General features: G+C 46.3%; 1 protein-coding gene across 1 annotated transcript in view; it reads left to right on the forward strand.

Annotated features, from left to right (window-relative positions):
- The window catches only part of man2c1 (mannosidase, alpha, class 2C, member 1), a 96003-nt gene that overhangs the window by 5425 nt on the left and 68821 nt on the right, over nt 1-21757 (forward strand). The window contains 1 exon segment of the mRNA XM_084185596.1: nt 13606-13676. Within this exon segment, the coding sequence (XP_084041722.1) occupies nt 13606-13676 (71 nt within the window).

Below are 21757 nucleotides of genomic sequence, written 5' to 3' on the forward strand. Positions count from 1 at the left end.
TACCAACCACCACAACACTACAGTACCAACCACCACAACACTACAGTACCAACCACCACAACACTACAGTACCAACCACCACAACACTACAGTACCAACCACCACAACACTACAGTACCAACCACCACAACACTACAGTACCAACCACCACAACACTACAGTACCAACCACCACAACACTACAGTACCAACCACCACAACACTACAGTACCAACCACCACCACAACACTACAGTACCAACCACCACAACACTACAGTACCAACCACCACAACACTACAGTACCAACCACCACAACACTACAGTACCAACCACCACAACACTACAGTACCAACCACCACAACACTACAGTACCAACCACCACAACACTACAGTACCAACCACCACAACACTACAGTACCAACCACCACAACACTACAGTACCAACCACCACAACACTACAGTACCAACCACCACCACAACACTACAGTACCAACCACCACCACAACACTACAGTACCAACCACCACAACACTACAGTACCAACCACCACAACACTACAGTACCAACCACCACAACACTACAGTACCAACCACCACAACACTACAGTACCAACCACCACAACACTACAGTACCAACCACCACAACACTACAGTACCAACCACCACAACACTACAGTACCAACCACCACAACACTACAGTACCAACCACCACAACACTACAGTACCAACCACCACAACACTACAGTACCAACCACCACAACACTACAGTACCAACCACCACAACACTACAGTACCAACCACCACAACACTACAGTACCAACCACCACAACACTACAGTACCAACCACCACAACACTACAGTACCAACCACCACAACACTACAGTACCAACCACCACAACACTACAGTACCAACCACCACAACACTACAGTACCAACCACCACAACACTACAGTACCAACCACCACAACACTACAGTACCAACCACCACAACACTACAGTACCAACCACCACAACACTACAGTACCAACCACACAACACACAGTACCAACCACCACAACACTACAGTACCAACCACCACAACACTACAGTACCAACCACCACAACACTACAGTACCAACCACCACAACACTACAGTACCAACCACCACAACACTACAGTACCAACCACCACAACACTACAGTACCAACCACCACAACACTACAGTACCAACCACCACAACACTACAGTACCAACCACCACACACTACAGTACCAACCACCACAACACTACAGTACCAACCACCACAACACTACAGTACCACCAACCACCACAACACTACAGTACCAACCACCACAACACTACAGTACCAACCACCACAACACTACAGTACCAACCACCACAACACTACAGTACCAACCACCACAACACTACAGTACCAACCACCACAACACTACAGTACCAACCACCACCACAACACTACAGTACCAACCACCACAACACTACAGTACCAACCACCACAACACTACAGTACCAACCACCACAACACTACAGTACCAACCAACCCAGTACCACCACCACAACACTACAGTACCAACCACCACAACACTACAGTACCAACCACCACAACACTACAGTACCAACCACCACAACACTACAGTACCAACCACCACAACACTACAGTACCAACCACCACAACACTACAGTACCAACCACACCACAACACTACAGTACCAACCACCACAACACTACAGTACCAACCACCCACAACACTACAGTACCAACCACCCACAACACTACAGTACCAACCACCACAACACTACAGTACCAACCACCACAACACTACAGTACCAACCACCACAACACTACAGTACCAACCACCACAACAGCTACAGTACCAACCACCACAACACTACAGTACCAACCACCACAACACTACAGTACCAACCACCACAACACTACAGTACCAACCACCACAACACTACAGTACCAACCACCACAACACTACAGTACCAACCACCACAACACTACAGTACCAACCACCACAACACTACAGTACCAACCACCACAACACTACAGTACCAACCACCACAACACTACAGTACCAACCACCACAACACTACAGTACCAACCACCACAACACTACAGTACCAACCACCACAACACTACAGTACCAACCACCACAACACTACAGTACCAACCACCACAACACTACAGTACCAACCACCACCACAACACTACAGTACCAACCACCACCACAACACTACAGTACCAACCACCACAACACTACAGTACCAACCACCACAACACTACAGTACCAACCACCACAACACTACAGTACCAACCACCACAACACTACAGTACCAACCACCACAACACTACAGTACCAACCACCACCACAACACTACAGTACCAACCACCACAACACTACAGTACCAACCACCACAACACTACAGTACCAACCACCACAACACTACAGTACCAACCACCACAACACTACAGTACCAACCACCACAACACTACAGTACCAACCACCACAACACTACAGTACCAACCACCACAACACTACAGTACCAACCACCACAACACTACAGTACCAACCACCCCAACACTACAGTACCAACCACCACAACACTACAGTACCAACCACCACAACACTACAGTACCAACCACCACAACACTACAGTACCAACCACCACAACACTACAGTACCAACCACCACAACACTACAGTACCAACCACCACAACACTACAGTACCAACCACCACCACAACACTACAGTACCAACCACCACCACAACACTACAGTACCAACCACCACCACAACACTACAGTACCAACCACCACAACACTACAGTACCAACCACCACAACACTACAGTACCAACCACCACAACACTACAGTACCAACCACCACAACACTACAGTACCAACCACCACAACACTACAGTACCAACCACCACCACAACACTACAGTACCAACCACCCCAACACTACAGTACCAACCACCACAACACTACAGTACCAACCACCACAACACTACAGTACCAACCACCACAACACTACAGTACCAACCACCACAACACTACAGTACCAACCACCACAACGCTACAGTACCAACCACCACACAACACTACAGTACCAACCACCACCACAACACTACAGTACCAACCACCACAACACTACAGTACCAACCACCACAACACTACAGTACCAACCACCACAACACTACAGTACCAACCACCACAACACTACAGTACCAACCACCACAACACTACAGTACCAACCACCACAACACTACAGTACCAACCACCACAACACTACAGTACCAACCACCACAACACTACAGTACCAACCACCACAACACTACAGTACCAACCACCACAACACTACAGTACCAACCACCACAACACTACAGTACCAACCACCACAACACTACAGTACCAACCACCACAACACTACAGTACCAACCACCACCACAACACTACAGTACCAACCACCACAACACTACAGTACCAACCACCACAACACTACAGTACCAACCACCACAACACTACAGTACCAACCACCACAACACTACAGTACCAACCACCACAACACTACAGTACCAACCACCACAACACTACAGTACCAACCACCACAACACTACAGTACCAACCACCACAACACTACAGTACCAACCACCACAACACTACAGTACCAACCACCACAACACTACAGTACCAACCACCACAACACTACAGTACCAACCACCACAACACTACAGTACCAACCACCACAACACTACAGTACCAACCACCACAACACTACAGTACCAACCACCACCACACTACAGTACCAACCACCACAACACTACAGTACCAACCACCACAACACTACAGTACCAACCACCACAACACTACAGTACCAACCACCACAACACTACAGTACCAACCACCACAACACTACAGTACCAACCACCACCACACTACAGTACCAACCACCACAACACTACAGTACCAACCACCACAACACTACAGTACCAACCACCACAACACTACAGTACCAACCACCACAACACTACAGTACCAACCACCACAACACTACAGTACCAACCACCACAACACTACAGTACCAACCACCACAACACTACAGTACCAACCACCACAACACTACAGTACCAACCACCACAACACTACAGTACCAACCACCACAACACTACAGTACCAACCACCACAACACTACAGTACCAACCACCACAACACTACAGTACCAACCACCACAACACTACAGTACCAACCACCACCACAACACTACAGTACCAACCACCACAACACTACAGTACCAACCACCACCACACTACAGTACCAACCACCACCACAACACTACAGTACCAACCACCACAACACTACAGTACCAACCACCACAACACTACAGTACCAACCACCACAACACTACAGTACCAACCACCACAACACTACAGTACCAACCACCACAACACTACAGTACCAACCACCACAACACTACAGTACCAACCACCACAACACTACAGTACCAACCACCACAACACTACAGTACCAACCACCACAACACTACAGTACCAACCACCACCACAACACTACAGTACCAACCACCACCACAACACTACAGTACCAACCACCACAACACTACAGTACCAACCACCACAACACTACAGTACCAACCACCACAACACTACAGTACCAACCACCACAACACTACAGTACCAACCACCACAACACTACAGTACCAACCACCACAACACTACAGTACCAACCACCACAACACTACAGTACCAACCACCACAACACTACAGTACCAACCACCACAACACTACAGTACCAACCACCACAACGCTACAGTACCAACCACCACCACAACACTACAGTACCAACCACCACCACAACACTACAGTACCAACCACCCCAACACTACAGTACCAACCACCCCAACACTACAGTACCAACCACCACAACACTACAGTACCAACCACCACAACACTACAGTACCAACCACCACCACACTACAGTACCAACCACCACCACAACACTACAGTACCAACCACCACAACACTACAGTACCAACCACCACAACACTACAGTACCAACCACCACAACACTACAGTACCAACCACCCCAACACTACAGTACCAACCACCACAACACTACAGTACCAACCACCACAACACTACAGTACCAACCACCACAACACTACAGTACCAACCACCACAACACTACAGTACCAACCACCACAACACTACAGTACCAACCACCCCAACACTACAGTACCAACCACCACAACACTACAGTACCAACCACCACAACACTACAGTACCAACCACCACAACACTACAGTACCAACCACCACAACACTACAGTACCAACCACCACAACACTACAGTACCAACCACCACAACACTACAGTACCAACCACCACAACACTACAGTACCAACCACCACCAACACTACAGTACCAACCACCACAACACTACAGTACCAACCACCACAACACTACAGTACCAACCACCACAACACTACAGTACCAACCACCACAACACTACAGTACCAACCACCACAACACTACAGTACCAACCACCACCAACACTACAGTACCAACCACCACAACACTACAGTACCAACCACCACAACACTACAGTACCAACCACCACAACACTACAGTACCAACCACCACAACACTACAGTACCAACCACCACAACACTACAGTACCAACCACCACAACACTACAGTACCAACCACCACAACACTACAGTACCAACCACCACAACACTACAGTACCAACCACCACAACACTACAGTACCAACCACCACAACACTACAGTACCAACCACCACAACACTACAGTACCAACCACACCACAACACTACAGTACCAACCACCACCACACTACAGTACCAACCACCACCACAACACTACAGTACCAACCACCACCACAACACTACAGTACCAACCACCACCACAACACTACAGTACCAACCACCACAACACTACAGTACCAACCACCACAACACTACAGTACCAACCACCACAACACTACAGTACCAACCACCACAACACTACAGTACCAACCACCACAACACTACAGTACCAACCACCACAACACTACAGTACCAACCACCACAACACTACAGTACCAACCACCACAACACTACAGTACCAACCACCACAACACTACAGTACCAACCACCACAACACTACAGTACCAACCACCACAACACTACAGTACCAACCACCACAACACTACAGTACCAACCACCACAACACTACAGTACCAACCACCACAACACTACAGTACCAACCACCACAACACTACAGTACCAACCACCCACAACACTACAGTACCAACCACCCCAACACTACAGTACCAACCACCCCAACACTACAGTACCAACCACCACAACACTACAGTACCAACCACCACAACACTACAGTACCAACCACCACAACACTACAGTACCAACCACCACAACACTACAGTACCAACCACCACAACACTACAGTACCAACCACCACAACACTACAGTACCAACCACCACAACACTACAGTACCAACCACCACAACACTACAGTACCAACCACCACAACACTACAGTACCCAACCACCACAACACTACAGTACCAACCACCACCACACTACAGTACCAACCACACCACAACACTACAGTACCAACCACCACAACACTACAGTACCAACCACCACAACACTACAGTACCAACCACCACAACACTACAGTACCAACCACCACAACACTACAGTACCAACCACCACAACACTACAGTACCAACCACCCCAACACTACAGTACCAACCACCACAACACTACAGTACCAACCACCACAACACTACAGTACCAACCACCACAACACTACAGTACCAACCACCACAACACTACAGTACCAACCACCACAACGCTACAGTACCAACCACCACAACACTACAGTACCAACCACCACAACACTACAGTACCAACCACCACCACAACACTACAGTACCAACCACCACAACACTACAGTACCAACCACCACCACAACACTACAGTACCAACCACCACAACACTACAGTACCAACCACCACAACACTACAGTACCAACCACCACAACACTACAGTACCAACCACCACCACAACACTACAGTACCAACCACCACCACACTACAGTACCAACCACCACAACACTACAGTACCAACCACCACAACACTACAGTACCAACCACCACCCCAACACTACAGTACCAACCACCACAACACTACAGTACCAACCACCACAACACTACAGTACCAACCACCACAACACTACAGTACCAACCACCACAACACTACAGTACCAACCACCACAACACTACAGTACCAACCACCACACACACTACAGTACCAACCACCACAACACTACAGTACCAACCACCACAACACTACAGTACCAACCACCACAACACTACAGTACCAACCACCACAACACTACAGTACCAACCACCACAACACTACAGTACCAACCACCACCACAACACTACAGTACCAACCACCACAACACTACAGTACCAACCACCACAACACTACAGTACCAACCACCACAACACTACAGTACCAACCACCACAACACTACAGTACCAACCACCACAACGCTACAGTACCAACCACCACAACACTACAGTACCAACCACCACCACAACACTACAGTACCAACCACCACCACACTACAGTACCAACCACCACAACACTACAGTATCAACCACCACAACACTACAGTACCAACCACCACAACACTACAGTACCAACCACCACAACACTACAGTACCAACCACCACAACACTACAGTACCAACCACCACAACACTACAGTACCAACCACCACAACACTACAGTACCAACCACCCCAACACTACAGTACCAACCACCACAACACTACAGTACCAACCACCACAACACTACAGTACCAACCACCACAACACTACAGTACCAACCACCACAACACACTACAGTACCAACCACCACCACAACACTACAGTACCAACCACCACAACACTACAGTACCAACCACCACCACAACACTACAGTACCAACCACCACCACACTACAGTACCAACCACCACAACACTACAGTACCAACCACCACAACACTACAGTACCAACCACCACAACACTACAGTACCAACCACCACAACACTACAGTACCAACCACCACAACACTACAGTACCAACCACCACAACGCTACAGTACCAACCACCACAACACTACAGTACCAACCACCACAACACTACAGTACCAACCACCACAACACTACAGTACCAACCACCACAACACTACAGTACCAACCACCACCACAACACTACAGTACCAACCACCACCACACTACAGTACCAACCACCACCACAACACTACAGTACCAACCACCACCACAACACTACAGTACCAACCACCACCACAACACTACAGTACCAACCACCACAACACTACAGTACCAACCACCACAACACTACAGTACCAACCACCACAACACTACAGTACCAACCACCACAACACTACAGTACCAACCACCACAACACTACAGTACCAACCACCCCAACACTACAGTACCAACCACCCCAACACTACAGTACCAACCACCACACCACTACAGTACCAACCACCACAACACTACAGTACCAACCACCACAACACTACAGTACCAACCACCACAACACTACAGTACCAACCACCACAACACTACAGTACCAACCACCACAACACTACAGTACCAACCACCACAACACTACAGTACCAACCACCACAACACTACAGTACCAACCACCACAACACTACAGTACCAACCACCCCAACACTACAGTACCAACCACCACAACACTACAGTACCAACCACCACAACACTACAGTACCAACCACCACAACACTACAGTACCAACCACCACAACACTACAGTACCAACCACCACAACACTACAGTACCAACCACCACAACACTACATTACATTACATTAGTCATTAGCAGACGCTCTTACCAGAGCACTACAGTACCAACCACCCCAACACTACAGTACCAACCACCACAACACTACAGTACCAACCACCACAACACTACAGTACCAACCACCACAACACTACAGTACCAACCACCACAACACTACAGTACCAACCACCACCACAACACTACAGTACCAACCACCACAACACTACAGTACCAACCACCACAACACTACAGTACCAACCACCACAACACTACAGTACCAACCACCACAACACTACAGTACCAACCACCACCACAACACTACAGTACCAACCACCACAACACTACAGTACCAACCACCACAACACTACAGTACCAACCACCACAACACTACAGTACCAACCACCACAACACTACAGTACCAACCACCACAACACTACAGTACCAACCACCACAACACTACAGTACCAACCACCACAACGCTACAGTACCAACCACCACAACACTACAGTACCAACCACCACAACACTACAGTACCAACCACCACAACACTACAGTACCAACCACCACAACACTACAGTACCAACCACCACAACACTACAGTACCAACCACCACAACACTACAGTACCAACCACCACAACACTACAGTACCAACCACCACAACACTACAGTACCAACCACCACCACAACACTACAGTACCAACCACCACAACACTACAGTACCAACCACCACAACACTACAGTACCAACCACCACAACACTACAGTACCAACCACCACAACACTACAGTACCAACCACCACAACACTACAGTACCAACCACCACAACACTACAGTACCAACCACCACAACACTACAGTACCAACCACCACAACACTACAGTACCAACCACCACAACACTACAGTACCAACCACCACAACACTACAGTACCAACCACCACAACACTACAGTACCAACCACCACAACACTACAGTACCAACCACCACCACAACACTACAGTACCAACCACCACAACACTACAGTACCAACCACCACAACACTACAGTACCAACCACCACAACACTACAGTACCAACCACCACAACACTACAGTACCAACCACCACAACACTACAGTACCAACCACCACAACACTACAGTACCAACCACCACAACACTACAGTACCAACCACCACAACACTACAGTACCAACCACCACCACACTACAGTACCAACCACCACAACACTACAGTACCAACCACCACAACACTACAGTACCAACCACCACCACAACACTACAGTACCAACCACCACAACACTACAGTACCAACCACCACAACACTACAGTACCAACCACCACAACACTACAGTACCAACCACCACAACACTACAGTACCAACCACCACAACACTACAGTACCAACCACCACAACACTACAGTACCAACCACCACAACACTACAGTACCAACCACCACAACACTACAGTACCAACCACCACAACACTACAGTACCAACCACCACAACACTACAGTACCAACCACCACAACACTACAGTACCAACCACCACAACACTACAGTACCAACCACCCCAACACTACAGTACCAACCACCCCAACACTACAGTACCAACCACCACAACACTACAGTACCAACCACCACAACGCTACAGTACCAACCACCACAACGCTACAGTACCAACCACCACAACACTACAGTACCAACCACCACAACACTACAGTACCAACCACCACAACACTACAGTACCAACCACCACAACACTACAGTACCAACCACCACAACACTACAGTACCAACCACCACCACAACACTACAGTACCAACCACCACAACACTACAGTACCAACCACCACAACACTACAGTACCAACCACCACCACAACACTACAGTACCAACCACCCCAACACTACAGTACCAACCACCACAACACTACAGTACCAACCACCACAACACTACAGTACCAACCACCACAACACTACAGTACCAACCACCACAACACTACAGTACCAACCACCACCACAACACTACAGTACCCCAACCACCACAACACTACAGTACCAACCACCACAACACTACAGTACCAACCACCACAACACTACAGTACCAACCACCACAACACTACAGTACCAACCACCACAACACTACAGTACCAACCACCACAACACTACAGTACCAACCACCACCACAACACTACAGTACCAACCACCACCACAACACTACAGTACCAACCACCACCACAACACTACAGTACCCAACCACCACAACACTACAGTACCAACCACCACCACAACACTACAGTACCCCAACCACCACAACACTACAGTACCAACCACCACAACACTACAGTACCAACCACCACAACACTACAGTACCAACCACCACAACACTACAGTACCAACCACCACAACACTACAGTACCAACCACCACAACACTACAGTACCAACCACCACCACAACACTACAGTACCAACCACCACCACAACACTACAGTACCAACCACCACAACACTACAGTACCAACCACCACAACACTACAGTACCAACCACCACAACACTACAGTACCAACCACCACAACACTACAGTACCAACCACCACAACACTACAGTACCAACCACCACCACAACACTACAGTACCAACCACCACAACACTACAGTACCAACCACCACAACACTACAGTACCAACCACCACAACACTACAGTACCAACCACCACAACACTACAGTACCAACCACCACCACAACGCTACAGTACCAACCACCACAACACTACAGTACCAACCACCACCACAACGCTACAGTACCAACCACCACAACACTACAGTACCAACCACCACAACACTACAGTACCAACCACCACAACACTACAGTACCAACCACCACAACACTACAGTACCAACCACCACAACACTACAGTACCAACCACCACAACACTACAGTACCAACCACCACAACACTACAGTACCAACCACCACCACAACACTACAGTACCAACCACCACCACAACACTACAGTACCAACCACCACCACAACACTACAGTACCCCAACCACCACAACACTACAGTACCAACCACCACCACAACACTACAGTACCCCAACCACCACAACACTACAGTACCAACCACCACAACACTACAGTACCAACCACCACAACACTACAGTACCAACCACCACAACACTACAGTACCAACCACCACAACACTACAGTACCAACCACCACAACACTACAGTACCAACCACCACCACAACACTACAGTACCAACCACCACAACACTACAGTACCAACCACCACAACACTACAGTACCAACCACCACAACACTACAGTACCAACCACCACAACACTACAGTACCAACCACCACAACACTACAGTACCAACCACCACAACACTACAGTACCAACCACCACCACAACACTACAGTACCAACCACCACAACACTACAGTACCAACCACCACAACACTACAGTACCAACCACCACAACACTACAGTACCAACCACCACAACACTACAGTACCAACCACCACCACAACGCTACAGTACCAACCACCACAACACTACAGTACCAACCACCACCACAACGCTACAGTACCAACCACCACAACACTACAGTACCAACCACCACAACACTACAGTACCAACCACCACAACACTACAGTACCAACCACCACAACACTACAGTACCAACCACCACAACACTACAGTACCAACCACCACAACACTACAGTACCAACCACCACAACACTACAGTACCAACCACCACAACACTACAGTACGTCAACAGACTAGTCTCATCCCCCAGCTCTCTCAGTTAGCCTTGGGACGAGGTCATGCGTACACTAACAATCTGTTTTAGTTATATGAGAACTATATACGCTAATCAAGCCTCACTACATGTTGTTCAAACACAACATTTTATTCTCAGGGGTTGACGTTAATGTTGTTCTTTGATTGACGGGGGTTGATGTTGTTATTTGATTGACAGTGGTTGATGTTGTTATTTGATTGACAGGGGTTGATGTTGTTATTTGATTGACAGGGGTTGATGTTGTTATTTGATTGACAGGGGTTGATGTTGTTATTTGATTGACAGGGGTTGATGTTGTTATTTGATTGACAGGGGTTGATGTTGTTATTTGATTGACAGGGGTTGATGTTGTTATTTGATTGACAGGGGTTGATGTTGTTATTTGATTGACAGGGGTTGATGTTGTTATTTGATTGACAGGGGTTGATGTTGTTCTTTGATTGACAGGGGTTGATGTTGTTATTTGATTGACAGGGGTTGATGTTGTTATTTGATTGACAGGGGTTGATGTTGTTATTTGATTGACGGGAGTTGATGTTGTTATTTGATTGACAGGGGTTGATGTTGTTCTTTGATTGACAGGGGTTGATGTTGTTCTTTGATTGACAGGGGTTGATGTTGTTATTTGATTGACAGGGGTGGATGTTGTTATTTGATTGACAGGGGTTGATGTTGTTCTTTGATTGACAGGGGTTGATGTTGTTATTTGATTGACATGGGTTGATGTTGTTATTTGATTGACAGGGGTTGATGTTGTTCTTTGATTGACAGGGGTTGATGTTGTTATTTGATTGACAGGGGTTGATGTTGTTCTTTGATTGACAGGGGTTGATGTTGTTATTTGATTGACAGGGGTTGATGTTGTTATTTGATTGACAGGGGTGGATGTTGTTATTTGATTGACAGGGGTTGACCAAAGAAGGGGAGAAGACCAGCTACATCCTGACTGAGTGTCTGAAGGACGATGAGCCTCACAGGTTAGTGGGTTCAAATCATTTCAAATCAAATCACAGGTTAGTGGGTTCAATTCATTTCAAATCAAATCAAATCACATTTTATTGGTCACATGCGCCGAATACAACAGGTGCAGACATTACAGTGAAATGCTTACGTACAGCCCTTAACCAACAGTGCATTTATTTTAAAAAAAAGTAAAACAACAACAAAAAAAGTGTTGAGAAAAAAAAGAGCAGAAGTAAAATAAAATAACAGTAGGGAGGCTATATATACAGGGGGGTACCGGTGCAGAGTCAATGTGCAGGGGCACCAGGTAGTTGAGGTAATATGTACATGTGGGTAGAGTTAAAGTGACTATGCATAAATAATTAACAGAGTAGCAGCAGCGTAAAAAGGATGGGGTGGGGTGGCAGTGCAAATAGTCCGGGTAGCCATGATTAGCTGTTCAGCAGTCTTATGGCTTGGGGGTAGAAGCTGTTGAGAAGTCTTTTGGACCTAGACTTGGCACTCCGGTACCGCTTGCCGTGCGGTAGCAGAGAGAACAGTCTATGACTAGGGTGGCTGGAGTCTTTGACAATTTTGAGGGCCTTCCTCTGACACCGCCTGGTATAGAGGTCCTGGATGGCAGGAAGCTTGGCCCCAGTGATGTACTGGGCCGTACGCACTACCCTCTGTAGTGCCTTGCGGTCGGAGGCCAAGCAGTTGCCATACCAGGCGGTGATGCTCTCGATGGTGCAGCTGTAGCATTTTTTGAGGATCTGAGGACCCATGCCAAATCTTTTCAGTCTCCTGAGGGGGAATAGGCTTTGTCGTGCCCTCTTCACGACTGTCTTGGTGTGTTTGGACCATGATAGTTCGTTGGTGATGTGGACACCAAGGAACTTGAAGCTCTCAACCTGTTCCACTACAGCCCCGTCGATGAGAATGGGGGCGTGCTCAGTCCTCTTTTTTTTCCTGTAGTACACAATCATCTCCTTTGTCTTGGTCACGTTGAGGGAGAGGTTGTTGTCCTGGCACCACACGGCCAGGTCTCTGACCTCCTCCCTATAGGCTGTCTCATCGTTGTCGGTGATCAGGCCTACCGCTGTTGTGTCGTCGGCAAACTTAATGATGGTGTTGGAGTCGTGCCTGGCCATGCAGTCATGGGTGAACAGAGAGTACAGGAGGGGACTGAGCACGCACCCCTGAGGGGCCCCCGTGTTAAGGATCAGTGTGGCAGATGTGTTGTTACCTACCCTTACCACCTGGGGGCGGCCCGTCAGGAAGTCCAGGATCCAGTTGCAGAGGGAGGTGTTTAGTCCCAGGATCCTTAGCTTAGTGATGAGCTTAGAGGGCACTATGGTGTTGAATGCTGAGCTGTAGTCAATGAATAGCATTCTCACGTAGGTGTTCCTCTTGTCCAGGTGGGAAAGGGCAGTGTGAAGTGCAATAGAGATTGCATCATCTGTGGATCTGTTGGGGCGGTATGCAAATTGGAGTGGGTCTAGGGTTTCTGGGATAATGCTGTTGATGTGAGCCATGACCAGCCTTTCAAAGCACTTCATGGCTACAGACGTCAGTGCTACGGGTCGGTAGTCATTTAGGCAGGTTATCTTAGAGTCCTTGGGCACGGGGACTATGGTGGTCTGCTTGAAACATGTTGGTATTACAGACTCAGTCAGGGACATGTTGAAAATGTCAGTGAAGACACTTGCCAGTTGGTCAGCACATGCTCGGAGTACACGTCCTGGTAATCCGTCTGGCCCTGCGGCCTTGTGAATGTTGACCTGCTTAAAAGTCTTACTCACATCGGCTACGGAGAGCGTGATCACACAGTCATCCGGAACAGCTGGTGCTCTCATGCATGCTTCAGTGTTGCTTGCCTCGACGCGAGCATAGAAGTGGTTTAGCTCGTCTGGTAGGCTTGTGTCACTGGGCAGCTCGCGGCTGTGCTTCCCTTTGTAGTCTGTAATAGTTTTCAAGCCCTGCCACATCCGACGAGCGTCAGAGCCAGTGTAGTACGATTCAATCTTAGTCCTGTATTGACTCTTTGCCTGTTTGATGGTTCGTCGGAGGGCATAGCGGGATTTCTTATAAGCGTCCGGGTTAGAGTCCCGTTCCTTGAAAGCGGCAGCTCTACCCTTTTAGCTCAGTGCGGATGTTTCCTGTAATCCATGGCTTCTGGTTGGGGTATGTACGTACGGTCACTGTGGGGACGACATCATCGATGCACTTATTGATGAAGCCAGTGACTGATGTGGTGTACTCCTCAATGCTGTCTGAAGAATACCGGAACATGTTCCAGTCTGTGCTAGCAAAACAGTCCTGTAGCTTAGCATCTGCGTCATCTGACCACTTTTTTATTATCCGAGTCACTGGTGCTTCCTGCTTTAGTTTTTGCTTATAAGCAGGAATCAGGAGGATAGAGTTATGGTCAGATTTGCCAAATGGAGGGCGAGGGAGAGCTTTGTATGCGTCTCTGTGTGTGGAGTAAAGGTGGTCTAGAGTTTTTTTCCCTCTGGTTGCACATTTAACATGCTGGTAGAAATTAGGTAGAACGGATTTAAGTTTCCCTGCATTAAAGTCCCCGGCCACTAGGAGCGCTGCATCTGGATGAGCGTTTTCCTGTTGACTTATGGCCTTATACAACTCATTCAGTGCAATCTTAATGCCAGCATTGGTTTGTGGTGGTAAATAGACAGCTATGAAAAATATAGATGAAAACTCTCTTGGTAAATAGTGTGGTCTACAGCTTATCATAAGATACTCTATCTCAGGCGAGCAAAACCTTGAGACTTCCTTAGTATTTGATTTTGTGCACCAGTTGTTGTTTACAAATATACACAGACCGCCACCCCTTGTCTTACCGGAGTCATTTTAGTCTTTTAACAGACGCTCTTCAGGGATTTTTCTGCTGTTGAAATCCTTGGGTGGCCCGCATAAGATTTTTGTTCAGGTCATCTAAATCAAACAGTGTTTTTTATATATATATATATATACACACACACACAGTGGGGAGAACAAGTATTTGATACACTACCGATTTTGCAGGTTTTCCTACTTACAAAGCATGTAGAGGTCTGTAATTTTTATCATAGGTACACTTCAACTGTGAGAGACGGAATCTAAAACAAAAATCCAGAAAATCACATTGTATGATTTTTAAGTAATTAATTTGCATTTTATTATTTATAGGTGCTTTTTGGCAAACTTGAGTCAACTTTTTGGACGAGATGGGTCCCATTTATATAAATTTTTGCAAATGTATTAAAAATAAATAACTGAAATATCACATTTACATAAGTATTGAGACCCTTTACTCAGTACTTTATTGAAACACCTTTGGCAGCGATAACAGCCTTGAGTCTTCTTGGGTATGACGCTACAAGCTTGGCACACCTGTATTTGGGGAGTTTCTCCCATTCTTCTTTGCAGATCCTCTCAAGCTCTGTCAGGTTGGCTTTAGAGCGTCGCTGCACAGCTATTTTCAGGTCTCTCCAGAGATCGGGTTCAAGTCTGGGCTCTGGCTGGACCACTCAAGGACATTCAGAGACTTCTCCCGAAGCTACTCCTGCATGGTCTAGGCTGTGAGTCACGTCCTCTGCATCCATTTTGTTGTCACATGTGCACGGAATTTGTTATAACCAATATATTGATGTGTTTATGATGTGCTTTAGGTCAGGCCCTATTGGTCACGTGCATGCGATGTGTACATGTGTCGCATAAAGAGAGCAAAGGGTTGTGGGAATGGGGAATGTTTTTCGGTAACAGAACTTGTCAGTCAGAAATTATTTAGCAGCTTCAGCAACACGGACAGCGTGATAAACACTGTTGATGTTCTGTGGTGGTCGCTGCAGCAGGGAGGAGAGACAACGGGTGCTAGTCGCTGCAGCAGGGAGGAGAGACGACGGGTGGCGTGATAAACACTGTTGATGTTCTGTAGTGGTCGCTGCAGCAGGGAGGAGAGACAACGGGTGCTATATACAGTACCAGTCAAAAGTTTGGACAGCTACTCATTCAAGGGTTTTTCTTTATTTTTACTATTTTCTACATTGTAGAATAATAGTGAAGACATCAAAACTATGAAATAACACATATGGAATCATGTAGTAACCAAAAAAGTGTTAAACAAATCAAAATACAGTTGAAGTCTAAAGTTTACATACACCTTAGCCAAATAAATTTAAACTCAGTTTTTCACAATTCCTGACATTTAATCCTAGTAAAGATTCTTAGGTCAGTTAGGATCACCACTTTATTTTAAGAATGTGAAATGTCAGAATAATAGTAGAGAGAATGATTTATTTCAGCTTTTATTTCTTTCATCACATTCCCAGTGGGTCAGAAGTTTACATACACTCAATTAGTATTTGGTAGCATTGCCTTTAAATTGTTTAACTTGGGTCAAACGTTTCGGGTAGCCTTCCACAAGCTTCCCACAATAAGTTGGGTGAATTTTGGCCCATTCCTCCTGACAGAGCTGGTGTAACTGAGTCAGGTTTGTAGGCCTCCTTGCTCGCACACACTTTTTCAGTTATGCCCACACATTTTCTATAGGATTGAGGTCAAGGCTTTGTGATGGCCACTCCAATACCTTGACTTTGTTGTCCTTAAGCCATTTTGCCACAACTTTGGAAGTATGCTTGGGGTCATTGTCCATTTGGAAGACCCATTTGCGACCAAGCTTTAACTTCCTGACTGATGTCTTGAGATGTAGCTTCAATATATCCACATAATTTTCCTTCCTCATGATGCCATCTATTTTGTGAAGTGCACCAGTCCCTCCTGCAGCAAAGCACCCCCACAGCATGATGCTGCCACCCCCGTGCTTCACGGTTGGGATGGTGTTCTTCGGTTTGCAAGCAATCCCCTTTTTCCTCCAAACATAACGATGGTCATTATGGCCAAACAGTTCTATTTTTGTTTCATCAGACCAGAGGACATTTCTCCAAAAAGTACCATCTTTGTCCCCATGTGCAGTTGCAAACCGTAGTCTGGCTTTTATATGGCGGTTTTGGAGCAGTGGCTTCTTCCTTGCTGAGCGGCCTTTCAGGTTATGTCGATATAGGACTAGTTTTACTGTGGATTGTTTACCCACTGGAATTGTGATACAGTGAATTATAAGTGAAATAATCTGTCTGTAAATAATTGTTGGAAAAATGACTTGTGTCATCCACAAAGTAGATGTCCGAACCAACTTGCCAAAACTATAGTTTGTTAACAAGAAATTTGTGGAGTGGTTGAAAAACGAGTTTTAATGACTCCAACCTAAGTGAATGTAAACTTCAGACTTCAACTGTATATTTTATATTTGAGATTCTTCAAAGTAACCACCCTTTGCCTTGATGACAGCTTTGCACACTCTTGGCATTCTCTCAACCAACTTCACCTGGAATGCTTTTCAAACAGTCTTGAAGGAGTTCCCACGTATGCTGAGCACTTGTTGGCTGCTTTTCCTTCACTCTGCGGTCCAACTCATCCCAAACCATCTCAATTTGGTTGAGGTCGGGGGATTGTGGAGGCCAGGTCATCTGATGCAGCACTCCATCACTCTCCTTCTTGGTAAAATAGCCCTTATACAGCCTGGAGGTGTGTTGGGTCATTGTCCTGTTGAAAAATAAATGATAGTCCCACTAAGCCCAAACCAGATGGGATGGCGTATCGCTGTAGAATGCTGTGGTAGCCATGCTGGTTAAGTGTGCTAAATAAATCACAGACAGTGTCACCAGCAAAGCACCCCCACACCATAACACCTCCTCCTCCATGCTTTACAGTGGGAACTACACATGCAGAGATCATCCGTTCACCCACACTGCGTCTCAATAAGACACGGCGGTTGGAACCAAAAATCTCAAATTTGGACTCATCAGACAGATTTCCAACGGTCTAATGTCCATTGCTCGTGTTTCTTGGCCCAAGCAAGTCTCTTCTTCTTATTGGTGTCCTTTACATTTTACATTTACGTCATTTTAGCAGACGCTCTTATCCAGAGCGACTTACAGTTAGTGAGTGCATACATTATTTTTATTTAATTTTTTTATACTGGCCCCCCGTGGGAATTGAACCCACAACCCTGGCGTTGCAAACGCCATGCTCTACCAACTGAGCTACATCCCTGCCGGCCATTCCCTCCCCTACCCTGGACGATGCTGGGCCAAATGTGCGCCGCCCCATGGGTCTCCCGGTCGCGGCCGGCTACGACAGAGCCTGGATTCGAACCAGGATCTCTAGTGGCACAGCTAGCACTGCGATGCAGTGCCTTAGACCACTGCACCACTCGGGAGGCTTTAGTAGCTTTCTTTGCAGCAATTCGACCTTGAAGGCCTGATTCACGCAGTCTCCTCTGAACAGTTGATGCTGAGATGTGTCTGTTCTTTGAACTCTGTGAAGCATTTATTTGGGCTGCAATTTCTGAGGCTGGTAACTCTAATGAACTTATCCTCTGCAGCAGAGGTAACTGTGGGTCTTCCTTTCCTGTGGCGGACCTCGTGAGAGCCAGTTTCATCATAGCGCTTGATGGCTTTTGCGACTGCACTTGAAGAAACTTTCAAAGTTCTTGACATTTAATGTAAAGGTGGACGGTCGTTTCTCTTTGCTTATTTGAGCTGTTGTTGCCATAATATGGACTTGGTCTTTCAGCAGTAATGATTTATTTTTATTTATTTTATTTTGTTATTATTCTTGAGCAAAAGAACACCGCATTAGCCACGGCAAAATGCATAAAACTGCAGGATATTGGCTTTAAAACTGCAAAGCAAATTCCCAGCTCCATGACGGAATATGCAGAATCGCAGGACATTTGCTTTAAAACTGCAATAATTTATCTCAAATTATATTTATAGTATTAATATCCCTCCTTTTTTAAAACTCCTCCTTATTATTATTATTATTATTATTATTATTATTATTATTATTATTATTATTATTATGATCATCATTATGATAATAAGTGATGTCATTATCATTAGTAGTCTCAGTATAGCAGCCCTTCTATAACCACCATGGAGCTGAAGGCCAAAGAGCGCATCCTGTTTACTCTTAATACCGTAACTTATTTACAATATTTACAATAGTCATATAGGCTACTGTATCAATTAATCATGTATTTGTTCATGTCATCACACAGCATATGAGTCATTCATGTTTTAAAATGATATCAAGCATTTTCGTTTTTTTAAAATAAAATAAAGCGAACCTTGAATAATTAGCGTAAACAATAAATAAAACCGTTTCATTTCGGAAATTGCGTCACGAATGAATGTGACTGTTTTTAGTCTTTGCTGTAATAAAGGCTTTACAACAGATGCTCTGGTGCCCTTTATCATTTATTTAATGTTGTTTACAATGTTCCAAACAGTCAGAAAAATTATATTGTAATCTAACAGCACCTGTTTGACACACATAATATCCACGCAGCGCTCGCTCCTTACCTTCTTTTTCTTGGTCTCCATTATTTTCCACAACTAGTCAAATATATTCCACACATCTGACTTCCCCTTTACCTCCTGAGCAACCAGTAAACATTCCCCTTTACCTCCTGAGCAACCAGTAAACATTCCCCTTTACCTCCTGAGCAACCAGTAAACATTCCCCTTTACCTCCTGAGCAACCAGTAAACATTCCCCTTTACCTCCTGAGCAACCAGTAAACATTCCCCTTTACCTCCTGAGCAACCAGTAAACATTCCCCTTTACCTCCTGAGCAACCAGTAAACATTCCCCTTTACCTCCTGAGCAACCAGTAAACATTCCCCTTTACCTCCTGAGCAACCAGTAAACATTCCCCTTTACCTCCTGAGCAACCAGTAAACATTCCCCTTTACCTCCTGAGCAACCAGTAAACATTCCCCTTTACCTCCTGAGCAACCAGTAAACATTCCCCTTTACCTCCTGAGCAACCAGTAAACATTCCCCTTTACCTCCTGAGCAACCAGTAAACATTCTCCCTCTTCAAGTTTGTGAGTCACGTCCTCTGCATCCATTTTGTTGTCACATGTGCACGGAATTTGTTATAACCAATATATTGATGTGTTTATGATGTGCTTTAGGTCAGGCCCTATTGGTCACGTGCATGCGATGTGTACATGTGTCGCATAAAGAGAGCAAAGGGTTGTGGGAATGGG

This window comes from Coregonus lavaretus (assembly GCF_964263955.1).
Source record: "Coregonus lavaretus genome assembly, chromosome: 21".
NCBI lineage: Eukaryota > Metazoa > Chordata > Actinopteri > Salmoniformes > Salmonidae > Coregonus > Coregonus lavaretus.